At 41.7% G+C, this 18,953-nt stretch overlaps 1 protein-coding gene across 2 annotated transcripts in view; it reads left to right on the top strand.

Annotated features, from left to right (window-relative positions):
* Window positions 1-522: 522 nt before the first annotated feature.
* The window catches only part of SPOPL (speckle type BTB/POZ protein like), a 33,394-nt gene continuing 14,963 nt past the window's right edge, over window positions 523-18,953 (top strand). Inside the window, exons 1-4 of one of the 2 annotated variants that reach the window (XR_005602330.1) lie at window positions 523-727; window positions 15,589-15,723; window positions 15,903-16,024; window positions 16,295-16,446. Coding sequence is in view for 1 of the 2 variants with exons in the window: in XM_039554989.1 (XP_039410923.1) it covers window positions 15,646-15,723; window positions 15,903-16,024; window positions 16,295-16,446 (352 nt within the window). In the remaining variant the exon portion in view is untranslated. The remainder of the gene's footprint in view (window positions 728-15,588; window positions 15,724-15,902; window positions 16,025-16,294; window positions 16,447-18,953) is intronic. The other variant, XM_039554989.1, reaches the window with a different exon arrangement.

The following is an 18,953-nucleotide window of genomic DNA, read 5'->3' as shown; positions in this document are numbered from 1 at the left end:
ACCCATTCTCCCTCGTCCTGTCACTACCTGCTCTTGTAAACAGTCCTCCTGACTTCCCAGTAAGTTCCCTTCAAGTACTGCAAGGTCACCCCAAAGCTTCTCTCTTCCCGGCTGAACAATCCCTTTGTCTCAGCCCCTCAGGAGAGGTGCTCCATCCTTCTGGACGGGCAAGAGGACACGAGGCCACGAGAAGGCGCAGGAAGCTCCACCTGAGCACGAGGAAGAACACCTTTCTGGAACAGACTGCCCGGAGAGGGCGCGGAGTCTCCCTCAGCGGAGATATTCCAGACCCATCCGGACGCAATCCTGCGCCACGTGCTCTGGGATGGCCCTGAGCGCCGGGATGGCCCTGAGTGCCCCGATGGCCCGCTGCGGTCCCCAGCAACCCGGGAGCGCTCACCCACAGCCCGCGGGCGGCCCGGCCCCCCCCGCCCGCTCCCGCCCCGCCCCGCGCGCGTTCCCGGATGGAAGCGGCGCGTCCCGCGGCCGCGTGACCGCTCCCTCCCGGAAGTGCGGCGGGAGCGGGAGCGGAGCCGTGCGGGAGCCGGGAGGTGCCGAGCGCGGGGCGGGCACGGCCGGGAGCAGCGGGACTCGGCGCGGGCAACGATGCGGCTCCGCCGCCGCCCGGGCTCGCCGCCTTCGCCTCCGCCGGGCGCCGGTGACCGTCACAGCGTCCCCGCCCCGGCGGAATGAGCCCCGCCGCGCCGCCCGCCAGCACCGCGATCCGGTACGTGCCGGGCCGGGGCCGCGGGGGGAAAAGCTTTTGTCGTGCCTCGGGCCGGGGCAAGCGCCGGGAGGTGCTGCGGGAGGGCCGGGCTGGGCCGCGGCCGCCGGGGCGGGCGGTGTCGGCTCTGCGGGGTCCGAGGATCCGGCGATCCAGGGATCCGGCGATCGCTGGCCTCGGGCTCCTGCAGGCCGGGGTGAGCGCTGCCCGCCGCTCGGCCGCGGAGAGCCCCGCGGAACAGCGCGGTGTTTTCCGCCCGCGCCCTCATTACCCCCCGGTGCAGTTTGGTTTTGGGAAGTTCGCGTCCTCGTAAGAAAGAAAAAAAGGTGTGTGTGTATGGGGGGGCTGGTTGGAAGGTTGTTTGCCGTCTTTGGGCTGCGGCAAAGTTTGAGGGACGCTGTGGCAGGGAGTGAATGGTGTGTGAGCAGAGCTCCCCTCGATTCACCGGGCTGCGCGCACCATCTTAGACGTGGTCAGGAAGTGAAGTTGACTCAGGCTGGGTTTCACCTGATGATGTCGTCTGCTGAAATTCCCGGGAGTCCGGGGGAATTTGCATCACACTGAGGCTGTTCGAGGGCACGAGTAGGTGAGAAAGACCGTGAAGAATGGAAAGCAGCAAAACAAAGGAAGCAGCATGGGTGATATCGATGAGCTCTCGGTATTTTTTTTAACTGCAGGGTACTGAAATCAGCAATCAATTTTAATACTCTTCAGTTCTTTTCTAAAGAGACGTTAAGAGTTATAAAAATAGTATTTGAACAAAAAGGATTGTTTCGAACCTCCTGCCAGGAAGAACAATCTGTGACAGAGTCAAGCTGGGTCCTTCCTTATTCTTATCAGCTCTGCAGAAAGCATTATTTTGATAGATATCCCATATGGTTACAGGAATTTTTACCACAGTGGTTCTGAGCTAAACCATTTGTATGACTGCCAAGGCATTTTGTTTTAACCACTAGAAAAAAAGGTTTAAAAAAAAGAAGGTCCCTTTTTCTGTTTTTACTAGAAGTTTTATTATTTCTGGAAACAAATATCCCTTTTTAGAGGGGCACTTAGCAGTTACTGTCACTTCTGAAAGTATTTTACCTGGCTTCTCTCTCTGGGCCTTCTGGGATGTGTGGCCAGGACAACCATAAATGTTTGTGAAGGATTTCCAGTGTGTGTCTGTTGCATGGTATTTCCCCCTCACTCTGTAAGGGGATATTTACTCAGGAAAGGGAAAATAATTTTTAAACAATATGCCTTTTGTATATAAAGCTGCAAACTTGTCAGGCTTTGGTACATCAGCAGAAACCGCGTTTAACTCTCTTCTGGAAATCTGAGATTTTAAATATCCAGAAATATCCTTGGTGTTATATTCCCTTGAAACAGCTTTCTGCCAAACTTTTAACTTTGGTACTTTGCAGTCTGCTTTTAAACTGTCAGTGAAAATAAAGAATTACATTCTGTACTTGCATAGGCGGCGCAAGCTACTTTTTGCTATTAAAAACTTGTATATGCTATAGACAAATATAAAATGAATTTGAAAAGCCACCAAGTTTTTTTCCTGGCCCTAGTCACTGGTTTCAACTGTCAGTGCATGCTGTTTACAGTTTTGCATGTTCAACTGAAATCACATATTCTAAAACTACTTTTTTTTCCTCTTTTTTTCTATCGGTTGTGTTTTGCTGTTGATTTTTGTGCCTTTGAAAGCACCTAAACATAAATATACAGGAGAGAATGACACCAGTTGTCATTATCAGCGTAAGTTAGAGTGGAGAAGAAATAGCTGAGGACAGCAATAGGTAACAGTTGACTTGCACTTAGGTCTCACTGACTTTTCTCTTCATTTGTTCCTCCCAGGTTTTCTGTCTGCATTTGTTGTTTTTCCAGCCTTTCATATACAGTCTCTTCGCATCTGGTCACGTTTTTTCTCCTTGCATCTCACGCCCTTGTAGAAGTGGTGGTAGTTAGGAATTTGTGCTGTTGAATGTTTCCAGGCCCACAGCGTAGGCTTCTGTGTGTCTTGCCTTACAAAACTACCTCAGCCTGCTTTTTTCTGTTATATTTTCCTGTTGATGACAAGTGGATATTTTTGGTGTTTTTTTCTCACAGTTTTTGTGACAGGTTCATATGCTCCTTATGAGCATTTCTATCTCCTTGTCAAAAGCAGTCTGCTTCCTGTGTATTTAGCAAAACCTGGTTGAGACTATGGAAGTCTAAAGTGAGATTGTTACACTTCCCAGAAGCAGCAACCTGATACTTGTAGTCATAAAATCCTGGGATCTTCAAAATACTGTATCCCAAATCAAAGCATGAAGACCATGCATTTTGTTGTGTATGTCCTGGGCCCTGCATTTTTAGGATGAAATAGAAGACACTTCCCTCAGTGCTTGATTAATGCCTATCTGTGCTCTCCAAGAGGCTCTTGTACCTTGGCTCTTGGCACTGGCACAGGTTGCCCAGAGCAGCTGTGGCTGCCCTATTCCTGGAAGTGTCCAAGGCCATGTTGGATGGGGCTTGGAGGAACCTGGGACAGTGGAAGGTGTCCCTGCCCATGGCAGGGGGGTGTTGGAATGAAATGATCTTCAAGTTTCCTTCAAACCCAAACCATCCCGTCATTCCACGATTCCCTTTCCCCTCTACAAAATACATGCATATTCACAGGAGACCTTCCTTCCTTTGATTTCTTGAGAAACTTTCCAGTTCATGTTCCTGTGACATTCTGTTGCTTCTTGTCCCACTCACATCAAAAGGCTTCCTATTGGAATTGTCCCTTCAAATGGAAGTAGGAAATCTCTCATTCGGTTTGTGCTCGGTACTTAGAGGAGATTTGTTGCAACTCTGTGAGGTATTTTAGTGGTGGTAATTTAGATGTTCTTAACTGAGAGAAGATGGTTGCTTGCTTTAGTTCAGTGTTTTTCTTAAGAAGTGTGTGTAACTGTGTTACGGAGAGTGCATAAATGTGGGGGTTTGGTAATGTTTTAGCTATTCAACTTGTGTGGTGGAATTTTGGCAGAAGTGTATGTTCAGTGTTGGAAAGAGCTTAACCTAAAATCCCTCAGCTATAAACCTCAACTCTGTTGGTTTTATTTTATCCAAGTTTAATAGCTTTCCAGTGTGGTTTTTGGTAGCCTGGTTTAAAATTATTCTTTATCAGCTACAAGGTTTTTTATGTTTTGTACAAGGAATCACTTTGCAACCATGCATGTATCTGTCAACGTTGTTGTGATGAGTGTTTGCATATAGCTTTTGGGAAATGTAGTGGAAAGTGAGATACTCTTTCAGCTGATTCAGAAAGTCATTGGCATGGAATAACCCAGAGAGCTCACATGTCCAAATTCCCTGAATTAGATTACTTATCCTTGATACTGCCTTGCATCTCCCAGAAACCATTTATCACTTCATTTTTTGGTGAAAAATACTACACATGCTACTTTTAATTGTAACAGTTTGTGTCAGCTCATCCACCGCGGTTCTCATGACATTTGCTCTTTGCACTGTATTGTGACTTGAATTCTTAAGTAGTTCAAAGGTGAAGTATCATTTGATGTGTAATTTACCTGGCTGCTTTATAGGAAGAAAAAGCAATTGTGTGCCAGGAAGAATGCAACAGAGTAGCTCTTGGCGTAGGCAGTGCTGCTGCTGCTGGAGTAAATGTCTCCAGCAGTTGGGAAACTTCCAAAGTTCATGGGGTGGGAACCTCTTATTGTTGTGCAGTGGAAAGGATCACTGGGTGAAACTTGGGAGCCAAGCTTTCTCTTGGCCTCCTTCCTGGTTGTTCCTTTAATGTTTGTCCTCTCCCAAGAGCTCACTTACCAGTTGGTCAAGTCTTTTGCAAAATCGATTCATGAGTAGGGCTGTGAGTGGAGATGAAGGAAATGGGGGGGGCTATGACTTGTACTTGATGTCTTTCAAATGCCTTGTTTTCTTGTGTACTGAATGTTCAGCAAATTAATTAGACTTGGGTGTCTCTAAAAGGGTTTGGGGTGATTGCCATCAGTGGTTGCTTCCTGAACAACTGAAATTAGGTGTAGGTGCAGAACTCCTCTGGCCTGAGGAATAGCTGGTGTAACTTTCTCCTCTGGTGTCCTACTTTCTAGCTCTCTGTTCCATGTTGACTTTTTCTTTGGAAAACTTCACAAAAGTTTTCATTTTCCTGGCTTTCTTTATTCATATTCAGTTTCTAATTGATGAATCTGTTTTCTCCATTAACATGGCCTGTAGCCTCTGAAGGACAGATGATTTCAATACACAGAGTTTAAGTTAAAAATCACTGGGTTAAGTTGAAATAAAATCTAAATACAAGTAATTTGTTGCTTCAAGCACTTAATATATTAATCTAATTATTCAGATTAGCTAATAATTTCTCTAAATTCTTTAGAGGAGACACATGTTTACTGTCTTCAGCACAGAACACAACAGGGCTCTGAATTACTTCATCTGTAGACATTACCTCAGCAACAAAACCAGCACTCTTTAGTGGCAGTTTTTCTTAAATTTTAAGGCAGATAGATTCCTTGTTAACTGAGTTTAATTTCAGAGTTACTTGTTTGTAATCTAAACTCTTGAAGATAAAACCAGAACAGTTTTGAAACGCATATAGATAACAGGTGGTTAATATAGTTTGCTTCAGCTTCAGGGGTGGAGCAATATATAAAGAAAATATTGAACTTTAGCTCCTTTTTGTAAGTATCAGATGTACCAGTGGGCACATTGATATTTGCATATCAAATCAAATAACTGTTGCTGTAACAGGACGAAATAGTAATTTTAACTAACGTGTCTGTGCTGTGTGCAAAGTTAATTGCAGCAAAATTATTTGTGTACATCTGGATTTATTCCTATTTTTAGGTGTTTTTTCATGCATTTGGAAAGTTCCACATAGAGTCTGTATGAGCTTATTTAAAGTCATATTATTTCAGTTCTGAAAATGTTATTCTGGAGACGAAGTTGTCTGAAATCTCTGGCTGATGTGTGTGGTTGCAGGTTAATGTAATGCATTGCTGTCCTGACTGTCCAAGTGGGTGTGATCTCACTCTTGGGTCTGGCACTGCACTTGGCATATGATGGTTTCAGAGGAATAAAATGTATGAAATCTATTTTCAGTGTGTTTTTCTGATCTCTGCAGAGTATGTCAAGGTAGTTTTTTCTGTTTCCTTATGTGCATATAGCAAACAAATTTAAATAAAAAATGGCAGCAGAATAATTGTGTTGCGATGGGTGATATAGCTTCTAAGAAACTGAAACTTCTTATACTGAAGAAGTTTGCATAAATACATTTTTTGTGAGTTTTGCAAAATCCACTGGGCAGGTGGTTGATCCAGGGGAAAAAATACAGTAAATAGATCCAAAAGATTTGAATTAATACTGTTGCATCTCATGAGAGGCTTGTGATTAGGGGAGTTCCTGTCTTGCTTATGACAAAAAAACCCCTTTTTAGTAACATTCTCCTGAAGTGTTGGTTTTCCCTTTAAAAAAAAAAACAACAGAGGGAGGGAGAAGGAAATCATGATGGAAGTGAAAGACAGTCTTCCATAGTCAGTAATGCTCAAAATTTGTGTGTGGCAAACTTTATATCCAGAATTAGTTGCTATGATTAGTTATATTAATAAGATCATCAAGTAAAATCCACCTTTATTCTGTAGTCGGGGGTTTTGAATATTGTTTTACAGGCCAGGCGTAATTTTTAATGATTTAAATAGCAGTTGTGTTTGGAAATGTGCCATCCCCTCCAACGAGTGTGAGACTCTGCTCACTGAGTGCTGAGGGGAAAGATATATGGCAGTAACATCATCAAGTGTTAGTCTGGGTTACTAATAAATTACAGTGTCTGAGCTTTCAGAGGTTTCCAGAGTCACTTGTAGAGAGAGGCTCGGCGCTTGGTGTTGGCTGACTTCTTGATTTCCTGACAGTAAATTGCATTTTTTTCCTTCTGTTTATTTTAGTGCTCTGGGAGAGCACTTTTCTGTGGCGGCACTGCAGGCACTACTCTGTGTATGATGAGATGGCCTCGTTGGGATGATTCACAGCAGGGTTGTGTCTTCTGTGGATGGAGGCAAAGAGCAGCAGACTCAGATCTGCTTCTGGTCTGCCTTGTTTGACAGCACTCAAGATGAAACCAAATCTATTTACTCCACAGCCAAGCCACCCCAACAGGCCTGTGCCAGTCTCTTTGCCTTGCTATTTACTTGGGAAATTTTCTTCTGTCTTGAGCAACTAAGACTGTGCTGTAAGTGGGGAAACTTACAGGGATCTGCCAAGCTTTGAATTGCTTTTCTTGTGGAAAAAGGGATCTTAAACAGATTATATCTGAATGGTTCTTAAATCCTAAAGTATAAGCAAAACAGTGCCTGGGTGTTTTTTGAACAATAGAATGGTAGAAGTTGTACAATGGTGTACTTGTCTTTGAAATTCAGAAGCCAGTTTCTCTTGGACTAATTTGTGAGCTGGACTCGTCCTTCCAACTCAAGATATTCTATGAACTTTTAGGATTTTCTTTATCTCTGTGGGTCTAAACCAGTTTAGCTGCAGTCTAATTCTGAGAGGTCAGGTTTTGCTTGCATTGATGGCTTTTAGAGATTCCTGCTTCGTATTCACCAAAGCAAGTGTGTGTGCAGCTCTACCTGTTGACCTGCCTGTCTTTCTTAGGATGTGTCTAATCAGCTGTTGTGGATTAGTTCAATTTCAAGACTGTTTGGGCAAATTAGCATCAAATGCAGTTTGGTCCTCTGGCAGAATTGAGTTTTGGGCTTTTTTTTCTCGATTTCCTAGCTTAAAAGTATCAGTTGTTTTTTTCTCAAGGTCTGACACTCAGGCATAGAGCAGACCTGAAATGAGCTGTGACTCTGAGAATCTCCAAGATGCAGCTGTGTGCACAAATGTGACCACTGGTTTGCCGTGAGAGGTAACAGGGCAACAAATGGATGATCAGCCCCCCTCCTGACAACATCTGTGAGTGTGAGCTTTTGCCTGCTGAAAGCAGTTGTAGCAATTCGATGTGAGCTTTGCAGGTGATGCCAGTCTGCAGAGGTTAATGAGGAGAACATCGTGCTGCTCTGTACAGCTCCTTTGCAGCAAATGAAAACACCTGTCTCCAAAGAGTGTAGGGCAGTGCTTCTGGCAAACCTTACAAGTTTTAGAAGTAAAGAAAACCAAAACAACCCAAACCACCCCAGACTAGCTGTGAATCTCCTAGGGAAAGATACTTTCTTGTTTGGTTGAAATCAACATTCTGTTGGCTAATACAGACTTCTGTTCCAAGTGCAAAGAAGAAAGTTAAGATTAGCATTTTCAATTTGGTGAACTCTTAATTGTGTGTAACTAAAGCATTTAGGGTAAAAATGTCTTCACTTAATATACTTTCACATGCCAATGATTTGTTGGAGTAAGAGTAATGGAGTGAAACTAAGGAGGGGAAAAGATCAGTTTGGCTGTATACCAGGAAACAAACCCCAACAGCAATAGATTATTTGAATAGAATAGTTTCCCAAGAGGAATCGTGGTGGAAATACCCCTATTTTGGGTCCAGTAAAACTAGACTGGGCAATGAAAATGAAAAATGCTGTAAGAAATAATCTTGCATTTCTTCTCCAGGGAAATGTATGGATAACTGCTGTAGGGAATGGTCTGGGATATCTAATACAGAGCACAGTGGGTTTCCTGTATTACAGAACAATAATGCAAGGCTAATGCTGGGGGATTTTTATCAGTAGGCTTGGCTGATGTAAACTAGACAGTTACAGCTCCAGCTCTGCTGAGCACTTGGGCTTTCTCTCAGCTGAAGTAAAATTCAACTTTATTTTTCAAAGGCTTAGGGTAGGAAAGAAAATTTAGAGAAAAGCCTGAAAATGGTGTGTACTCAACTTTTCAGTTTGTACAACTAATAGGTACTATCTTGCTAATTTTGAGCTGCTGACTTCAGTGTTTTCAGTCATAGCTACACCACCACCCTCCTGAAAAGTTGGGCATTTCCCATGTGCTGGGTTTTGCCTTGCTGGGGCTTTTCTGCTGGAACCACCACGGGGATGTGCTTTTAGATTCCGGAGTCTTAGTTGCAGCTATTTTGAGATGTCTGTGACCCCAGCTGCCTGCCCTCTCTTTGCTGGAGTTTACTGTCCCCGGGCAGGGGTGACAGGGTGTATGTGGAGTTTCTCAGCTGTCACAGTCCAGTCCATGGTAGTATTTTTTTCTCACTGGAACAGTGTGGAGAGAGTCATGAACTGGCTCGTGGTGTGGCTGCTGGTTGTGTCTCCTGGCAGAGCACAGGCTTCCAGCAGAGCTGTGGGATGGCAGGGGTGAGATGTTAAGCATGAAGCGCACAGGAGCAGCCAGAGCTTCTGATTTAAGCCCCAGAGCTTGGGTTTGTGTAAACTTGGTTGCTATTGCGTGGTTCCAGAGCAAACATGTACTTAAATAAGCATTTTTTAGTATCATGTTCTAAAAAAGCCTCAAACCTTTGTGATTGTTATGGGCTGCCTCTTCACTAAGTGTCTTAGGGTTTTCCTGTGTGTAGTCCAACTGCTGTTCCCATCTTTTGCCCCAAAAAGGAGAAATTCTTCATGTTAGAAGTACCACAGATAATGTGAAGTGTAGTACATCCTTAACCTATAGGTTTTCTAACTTAGGGATGTATATATGTGATTGCAATTGTGTAAGGATGAGTAATTCTGTTTGCTCAAATGATGCAGTGATAGATGGGGATTAAAATCAATAAATGCTAAACACAGTATTTAAATTTTCTTAGGTATATCTTGAGTCTGTTTTCAGAGAAGATAATAACTGAACAAATTGCAAAACTGCCTGAGCTTAATAGACCTTTCAGACATCTGTTACTGTGTTGTGGATCATCCAGCAGGAAACTTAGTTTAATAGTTAGCTGTTTAGGAAATACAACAGCAGTTCTTTCAAAAAGATCAATTGTGAAGGGATACAAATCCTCCTAATTAAAAAAACAATCCTATTTTTTGCAAAGTTCTTTTTTTTTTTCTACTACTAGTAAAAATCTTAGGAATTTATGTAAGCATAATTGGCTTATAAGACAAACTTTTAAACAGAAAAAAAATAAATTTCAAGCCACAGGCATTTCATGCCACTGAATAAGTGTGAGCCAGGTAGTGGGTGGCTGTTACACAAATCCTTCTGTGATCAATGAGAAAGGGACATGGCTTTTTTCACTCTTAATAGTTTGGCCTTCATAAGCTGATGCTACCTTGACCTGTGTCATCCAGCTGGAATATTGCTTCACATGGTAGACTGCAGGGGTAACTTTGTCTTGGGCCTTGGAATGTCCACTTCAGACATAACTATTTTGATTGGCTTTGTTTGTTTCCTTCATTTTTATATTCATAAATGTACTCTTTCTCAGCCAAGAAGTGATGATGGTGTTTTTCCCAAGAATTTGCCTTCTCTGTAATTTGAAAAACAAAACTGATTCCCTGAACAAATACTTATAGATAGTTTTACATGTAACACTTACATGTTAATTATATAATACTATGTGATACTTTATTTTCTGGTGATCATTTAATGAGAGGAAATAAGTATCTCTGTAACTAGACTAGTATCTCTGTAACCGTTTATTTTGAGTGGGTTTTTGGGAGCTGATTTTACTGAATGAAAGACTGACTTCAGATTTTTTTTTTTCCCCAAAAAACCAAGCCCTGAAAATTTCAAAACTGTATTTGGTTTCTGAATTATGTATTTACTAGGAATAAAAACTTGGAGGAATGGGGTATTATTTGTCAGTTCAGCTTCAGAAGGTGATCTTTATTTCAGCCAGTGATAAAATATCAGTATTTCCAGAGAAGGGACAAAAAGTTAATTCATAACAGCTTTGTGTTTTGTGCAATGTTCTGCCCTGCTCAGGAAAAGACTGTCACCATCCAAATGGAATATGCAGTACATGCATGTTTAATTTGTTGGTGTGACCCAGGAGGGAACCACTTTGATCCTGGAGGCTTGAGCCCTGGGAAGAAGGGATGCTGGAAGGAAGAGGCTCAGCAGGAACTGATCACCCAGTTCACAATGTGCTTTTCTTCTCGCTCTTGAGGGAGCAGGACAGGGTCACTGATTTGCTTGGAGAACTATCTGTGGGTTGGGTTCTGGCAGGCTGGATTTGACTTTTGGGGTGTGTTGGGTACTCTGCAGAAGACAGTTTGTTTAGCCATTGCTACCAGCAATTTGCTGGCTGCAATCCCTCACTGAAATACCGAGATAAACCATTGCTATGGTCAGTGGTTAATGTGCAACACCTCGTGTGCACCTGCTCCACTGTGGCTGCCCTGACACAACTCCTGGGATCTGCTTGTTGCACTGAGCTGCTCCTAGTGAGAGAGCTGGCCCAACATCCTCTTAACAGGGCTGTTCTTGAAACAGGTTTATGAAGTGTTTTGTGGGCTTATTATTGGGGGTGTAGAAAATTCTTCTTTGTGTCTTCCTATGTATGTGGTGCTTTCTTAATGAGCTAGTCGCTTTTTTCAGTGAAAAAGTTGAGATAATTCCAGCACAAGATGTAAGAGACTGGGAATGTGCTCTTGTCTAGCTCTGAGAGGTTGAAAAGTAACTTCGTTTAGAATGTTGATAAATACTCAATTTTAGAGAAGGAAACAACATAGTGTTTTTGAAAGTCATGTTATTGATGTAGGAAGTCACTTTGAATCTTAAGATCTCATTTTAAAAGTTAGGAAAGTAGAGAGCTGATCCAGCTTGTGATGAAAATCTTTGTAAGTACATTTTTTGGAAGGTAGCCTGTGCTTTCTTTACACTCTGTGTGCAGGTAATTAATTAACAATAATCAATTTGAGATGGCTTTAAATTTAGCACAAGTATTTGTTTGACTAGGAGAGCTCTTCAGCTAATTCCTAAATAAAATGTGCTTTGAGAAATCCCCCTTTTTTATCTTATTTCTGCCTACTGCTCACTGTAGGAGGATCAGCTCCTCAAAGATCCCGAGTTAACAGAATCTGGTCTATTTGCAGAACGATTATCAGGTGAAGCCAGTACCTTCCTTAACAGACCAGTAGAAGAAGTGATAAGCCCATCGTGTTTGGGGTCTGGAAGCACAAGCAAAGAACCTTTGACCTTTTCTCCTTTTTTTTTTTTTTTTTTTTAAAGTAGGACAGTGAACACAAACCCTGAATTAAATCCTTGCTGACTTCTGTACAACATTCAGTATGAATATATCACTTCATTAGAAAAAACCCAAACAAAGGAACTTGACACCCTTTAAGAATACATCTTATTTTCCTTTTGAAAGCCAGAAACTTCATTTACCCCATCCATTAAAGCTCATTTTCCTGTTCCCAGTGCATGTTTTCCCTGATGGTCAGACATTTCAGCCTGGCAGAATGGCCACACGGACTGGTTTGTTGAGCCCTGTCCAGACAGGCACAGCACTGCCTGAAAACTCTTGGAGCTGTTGTCTGATAATGTTCCATCATTTCTGCTGCTTTGTTCATGATAGCCTGCAGAGTAATAAATGCAGGTTCTAGCATGAAAATTGTCCCTCTAAGTTGTTTCATCCTGCAGATAGCAGACCTGTCTTCCTGCCCTTCACTGATTTAATTCCTCCCAGTCATTCTCCAACTGGTTTTGTGAACTGCAGCTCTCTCTGTTCCCAACCATTTGGTCTAATAGGCTGTGATGAGGGGTTGGTACTTGGAAGAACCATTTTGTCAGGGCTGATGACAGTGGCTAATCAATGATTCATAAACAATGTCTTCAAAGTAGTATTTAGTCTCCTCGCCATGCAGAGCACAGTAGAACAAAGGGTGAGTGTGTATTTGCATCTCTGTTTTCACCTTCAGGGTCTCCTTTGCCCTGGTGACCATTGGTGGCCACTCAGCGTGGTCTGACTGTCAGTCTGAGGACTGCAAAAGTCCTTCTCAAAACATCTCTGCACTTCAGGACAGCATCTTTAAACCTTGTGTTCTTTCTCACCTTGAAGTTCTGATAAATGTCCCTATGACCTCACCCAAATCCCAATTAACTGATTAAGTAAAGTGAGGGGCAGATCTGCAGTACTGCTAAACCATTTCCATCCTTCTCCCTGTGTTTTGGTACACGTTAACAGAGCATCAGATGCTCTGTTTATTCCTTCTCCACTATTCAGTTTGTCTTGGTTGGTCCCTTGTTTTTTTTAAGTTGTGTGCCCAGGCATACTAAAAAATACAGACAGCTCCTCAACACAGACTCCCAGCATCAAGGATTTAAAGTTACTGCTTTCTGCCAGTTTTCTCAGTCTAAAAATGTGATTGGCATAGTAAATCCTTGCAAAAAAAGTGAGGTGGAAATCTGATCCTAAGAGATGTACCAGAAGGTCATGAAAATCAGTTGTCTGGTTCTAGTACTGTAAAGGGGAAACTTTACAAAAAGCTGAGGCTATTCAAAAGGACCTGGGAAGTGTACTTAGGTAAAATCAGGTCTTCCTTAAATAAAGGCCCTGCAGCAGGTGGAAGCAGCCTCTGAAGTACAGATGCCCTGGGTAGATCAGGTACAGAGACAAGGCAACAGATGGACCTGAAAATAATTGCAAATAACTACCTTTGCTTGGAATTAAATTCTCAGTGAATCAAGATGATTTAGCTGTGAGACAGGAGTGGGCAGATAACTAGTGGTAGCTGGCCCAAGGTCACCAAACACTTTCTTAAAAGAGATTGTGTACAGCAGTTATTTTCAGGCTTTTCCAATTTAGAAACCACTTCAGAGCAAATTTGGCTCAGATCTGCTGTTCCTTCATGGTTACTGGAAGCTGACTGGTCTAATGGACTGAAGAATTGAGGTACAGATGAGAGACGAGACAGTCCTGTGCATCTCATGCAAATGACAGAATAAGGAATGGGCTGTATTTCTTCCTGCTTTTAGCTTTGGAGAATTGAGGAGCAGCAAGCGGGTTCAGTAAGACTGAGGTAAGCTGTTCTAACCCTTTCAGGATATGGTTTTATGTCAAATCTGTTGCATTTGGGGAACAGCTTCAGTTGTTACCACTGAGTAGGATGTGCTTCCAGAAATAAGGGTAATATAAGTGCTAATATTTGCTTTACAAAAGCAGAAGTGGATAGGTATCCTTCCCGGGAATTGTACTCTGGGTGGTTCTGTACAGAGAATCAAAACCAATTGTAAACATGTTAGCAAAAGCTCTGTAAACACAACATGCACAATATATGTGTTTCCTGCTTAAAAAAATATGAGGCAAACAAGCTCAGTTATCTTAAATTTAGGGATGCTGTTTGTTTTTCATTTATGGAAAGTACTAATGAAGTACTGAATGCTGCCACAAATACAAGCCTTATTTGGGGAAAACTCATTTATTAAAGACAGCTGAATTGTATTTATGATTAGTTTTCAATGTCTCAGGGATCCATATCTTGCAGGAGACCTATTCAATATTTTGTTTTCACCCTGTCATAGCAGATCTGTTGGTAGAGATTCGTTAAGGGATATGATTATAAAGCATCTGCTTCCTCATCTGGTGAAAACTGAGAATTAGCTTTCTTTTCAAGGTCTTATACTTACGTGATTCAGAGCAATCCCCTGTCAGCAGGCTTTGATGTGGAAAGGCTACTTCATACTGTGAGTGAGAAGCAGTACCAGAAAAGGCAGGTGGGAAAACATCCAGTGAGGATCATAGCAATTCACACAACAGAATTCTTCCTGTAGGAATAATAAACTTGTTCACATCATGACTGAATTGTATGTGCTCTCGCAGTGTCTTTTTACCAATGTTTGCATAAAACCTTGTTTCTAAGTGTTGCTCTGTCCCTGGAGAGTTCCATCATGATTAGTGATGTGCAATCACATCTTTTGAGGAAGACAATGAATGCTGTTCTGTCACAGCAAAAAAGAGCTATACAGTGAAGCAGTCAAATGTTGCAGAAAGATGGTTGCTTTTAAGTGATAGCAGGGTGTGTTTAAAGAAACTTTCTGTACTAAGAGAAAATGTTTTGTGGCAGAAATAATTGACTTTCTTCTGGTTTGATTAGGGTTCATTTCACTTCTTAGCAGTTTAATGGAGCAGCTTAAGTGAGAGGCTGTGCTTGTGACAGGAAGCTGTCTACAGCTGAGAGCAAACCCTCCCTTGAAGGAGAGCCAGCCAGGAAGCCAGAGCTGCCCTCTCATGGGCCCACCTTCTTTCATGAGCCAGGCCCAATGACTGCTCTGTAGCCAGCTGTGAGCGATCTGGGCAAGTGACTCAGTTCCTGATGGGCAGAAGGAGTTGTAGTGCTCTGTTAGGTGGTGGTAGTCCATAACCAAATCACTTTATTTGTTGTTGGAAAGTTCTGCAGGGCTGGGTAGTTGACTGAAGCTGTTTTCCAGCTTTGTCCTTTGAGAGGGAATGAGCACATGGTTGATTATAGTTCTTCAGCTGTGTCTGTTGGTGTTAAAGATAGAAGGCACCTGTGAAAGAAAATACTACTTGAAGTGCAGGTTTAATTTCTTACCCTCCATTCAGAAATCTCAGGGTTGTGTGAACCTATTCTACTCCCAGGTGGCTGAGTGTTCTTCTGAATTATGTCTGGGTGGAAAACTAAGGCACTGTACTAATAACTGAGTGCTCTGGGTATTCTGCAAATCAAAGGAGAAGAGCCTGAAGAAAGTTATAACGCTTCTGGAGTGGGCAAAGTGGTAATTTGCAAAGGGGGTGTCAATAATGTCATTAGTGGTGGTGTGTGATGCAGAGGTGCTTATTTTTATAAATTATTGTGTGAGGGCTCAGCCTGCAGGTTTTGAGCTCCAGTGGTTATTAATGTGAGACACCCAGCAGAGCCATTGTCCTCTTTTCAGGTTTAATTTTCAGATGCATCATTTAGTAAACACAGTAATAGGAGTTTTTGTGTTTCCCACACCTCAAAAAGGATGAACAAAATGTATGAATTATTTTTTTTTAGGAGAATTGCTGAAGTTTGGATTGCTCTCTTGATACTATAAACCTGCAATAAGTGGCAATGTCAAGGGTTCCTACCCCACCTCCTCCTGGGGAGATGTCCAGTGGACCTGTGGCTGAAAGCTGGTGTTACACACAGGTAATCTACATAAATTCCAATGGCTTTATTTTCTTTTATTGTCATAATAATTGTTAAGAAAAACCAAATTAAAGTTATTGACATATCGAAAAATTATAGCTGACAGCCTAAGTAGTTCTCATAGTTAATGCTTGGTATGCAAGTTAAATTTTCTTAACATCTTCTGATCTTTTGTTCAGGTTAAAGTAGTAAAATTTTCGTACATGTGGACCATTAATAACTTCAGTTTTTGCCGTGAAGAAATGGGTGAAGTTTTAAAGAGTTCTACATTTTCATCAGGGCCAAATGACAAAATGAAGTGGTAAGGTCTTTATTTGAGCAAGTGCTTTGGTTTTTTTCTGGGTTTTTTTTTACTCACAAAAAATGTGAAGTTAAATTACAAATAAATATTAAAACTTGGACACTTCTTGGAGTTTTACTGTAGGTATGGATTGGTTCTAATTTCAAAGTGTCGGCAATCACAAGGGAAATCTTTATTTCAGTAGCATTTATTACTGTGTCTTGTAAAAGTATTTCTGAATTTATTCTGGGTACCATTTAAAAATTACTATTTCTTCTTTTTTTTTTTCAGGTGCCTGAGAGTGAATCCAAAGGGATTAGATGATGAAAGCAAAGACTATTTGTCATTGTATTTGCTTTTAGTCAGTTGTCCAAAAAGTGAAGTCAGAGCAAAATTCAAATTTTCCCTGCTGAATGCTAAAAGAGAAGAAACGAAAGCAATGGGTAAGGGGATATTAATGTGGTTTTGTAAGAGCATCCTGAAGAACATCAGCAATGTAATTTTTTTTCAGTTGAGAGCAGAATTTAATACTGAGATAAAATTTAAAAATACCTTTTTAAATTTCCTTTTAGAAACTTAATTATAAAATCCTGTTCATGTTTCACATGTTTCTGATCACTGAGCTGTGTTAATTCTATCCTGAGCAGTATAAATTACAGCACGTTGCCAACTGCTGTTATTCCAGGTCCTTGTCACTTAGTTTTTCCAGCAGATTATTCTTGCTTCCTGTTAGTAGAGGTGTATTTGCTTGTTCGTAGCTCCAGTGGAAGTGTTTGATTTCTATAGTTAATTAGGATAAGCATACGTGGCAGTTTTTTTTAGACATCCTTTACAATATTTTGGTCTATTTCAGCTGATTTGCACTGTAATCAGTTTAAAAACATGAGCCGTGTACCCAAGGAATTAGAAGACTTTGAAATAACTGGTGATTTGATTTAATTGTTGTGTTGATATGAAAAATGTATGGAAAGCTCTTAGTTTCAAACTTGTGAGCACAACCTTCATTGGAAATGCTTTTTGGGAAAGCTGGGATTCTTGTGAAAATGAATAATTTGATGCTGATCTGCACTGAATTTGTGCTGCTTCAACTCCTGTCTGTGAAGAATATCTCTTCTTTGCTTCCCTTCTACTCCAGGACTTAAGAGATGTTTCAGGCCCTGTTTTGTTGCAAGTTCTGCATTTCTTACGAAAAGTCTATAGTTCTGCAGTGTTTATAGCCAAAGTTCATGCTATTTCTCCTTATGTAACTAGGCCCACTTGTAATCTCTAAATTAAATCCATAGAACTGAGTTCAAATGTTAAAATTAAATTATTGGACTCTTTGGAAGGAAGGTAAATATTTATGTTTCACATGCATGTTTCACTCTATTAATCCTCTTACACTGATGGAGGTGTTTTCTTCAGTCACTGCAAGCTTCCTGCTTCTGGAGCAAAGCTACACTTGTTTGTGTACATTTGGAGAATCATTTGGAGAATGTATACATTTGGACTTGACACAGTCCAGGAGTGGATTGGTGTTTGTAATAAAATGTGAAACTGCATCAAAAACTATTTGGAGATAATGACAGAAGTGCAGAATTGTTGAGTTTGCACAGGAGCTCTGGCGGCTGGCTGGCCCCAAACCCCTGCTGAAAGCAGGGTCAGCCTGAGCAGTTTGCTTGGACCTGTGGTGCTTTGAGAGCTCCAAGGATGGAGACTCCACAGCTTATCTGGGCAGCCTGTTTTAGTCTTTAGCTGTGTCCTGCTTGTCCTTTTTTGCCTTATGGGGTTCATTGTGGGTTCTTGTTGATTTGTTGTACACAGGACCCCCATCTCCAGTGACCTGATTGTTCCTGACAGTAGGGCTGCAGCAAACACCCAAATCCTGGCCCATCAGCTCTCTGTTGGTTCATCATCCCCTGCAGTGCTAAAAATCCTATGAGTGGGTGTGTCTTCAGCTTCTGCAATAGTATCTGTGCTGTGTTGGGCACCACAGGAGTTATAAATATCTTTTCACTTTGGGAAATTACCAACAGAAGTCTTATTTCTTGGACTCTCCAGCCATTTGCCATCTGCTGCTGTAGATGCTGTGTATTTACTGAGATAGGAAAATGATGCCCCACTTCCAATGTCCCTTGTAAATTGGTAATTCATGCATAGGCTGCTGCTTCAAGGGGTGAAGCTATGTATGAAACAGAGAGCAAGCTAACATTTTTACTTTATTAGAAGAAAAATACATTTGCACTTTTATGCTGCTCTATTTCTGCTCTTAATTTTGGGGGTTAACACTGGTTGTTGCTGCTAAGAGTGAAACCCAAGTCTGCAGAATAAAGAACTGGGCTGAACCTAAAAAAGAAATTTTTGAATCCTTTTGGAACGTGATTTTCTGAATCTTTTTCACTCAGTTTAATGAGGTTAAAAGTTGGGGAAAATGTGAAAACACTAATCCAGATGCCAAAAAAAGCCTAGACAATATTTTTTTGAAATATGATTTTCTTCTTTGGTATACAGATTTTCAGATGTGAACAGTGTTGTGTGTTTGTTGTGTCACCCTCAAAGCCCACACTGCACTTCAGTAAGTGCATTTTCCTCTGCTTCTGGGCTCTGTGTGAGCAGGGGGGTTGTTGAACTGGGAGTGTGATGAAGTGGCAGTGGTAGAGACCTCACACCTCCTGCAGTGTCAGCTCCCAGGTGGTTCTTCAGTGTATTCTGAAAATACAGTGAAAATCTCGATAGGATATTTTGCTTGATGCAATCCTAGTGAAGAGCTGTTGTGAATGTAATTTTTCCAGCTCTTGGTGGTGAGGGCAGTGTGTGACACGTGTGTGTTTTCTGTGGTACGTGGTCAAGTGTGTTCCAGTGATGCTGCCAAGGTCAATAGTACAGGGAAGTCTGGCTTTGCTGATGGCTTCATTTTGGAGGTTGTAGAAGGAATGATATTTTAACAGATTCTGTCATGAAAAACATGTTG

This window comes from Corvus cornix, chromosome 7 (assembly GCF_000738735.6).
Source record: "Corvus cornix cornix isolate S_Up_H32 chromosome 7, ASM73873v5, whole genome shotgun sequence".
NCBI lineage: Eukaryota > Metazoa > Chordata > Aves > Passeriformes > Corvidae > Corvus > Corvus cornix.
This window is presented reverse-complemented; position numbering and strand designations above follow the sequence as displayed.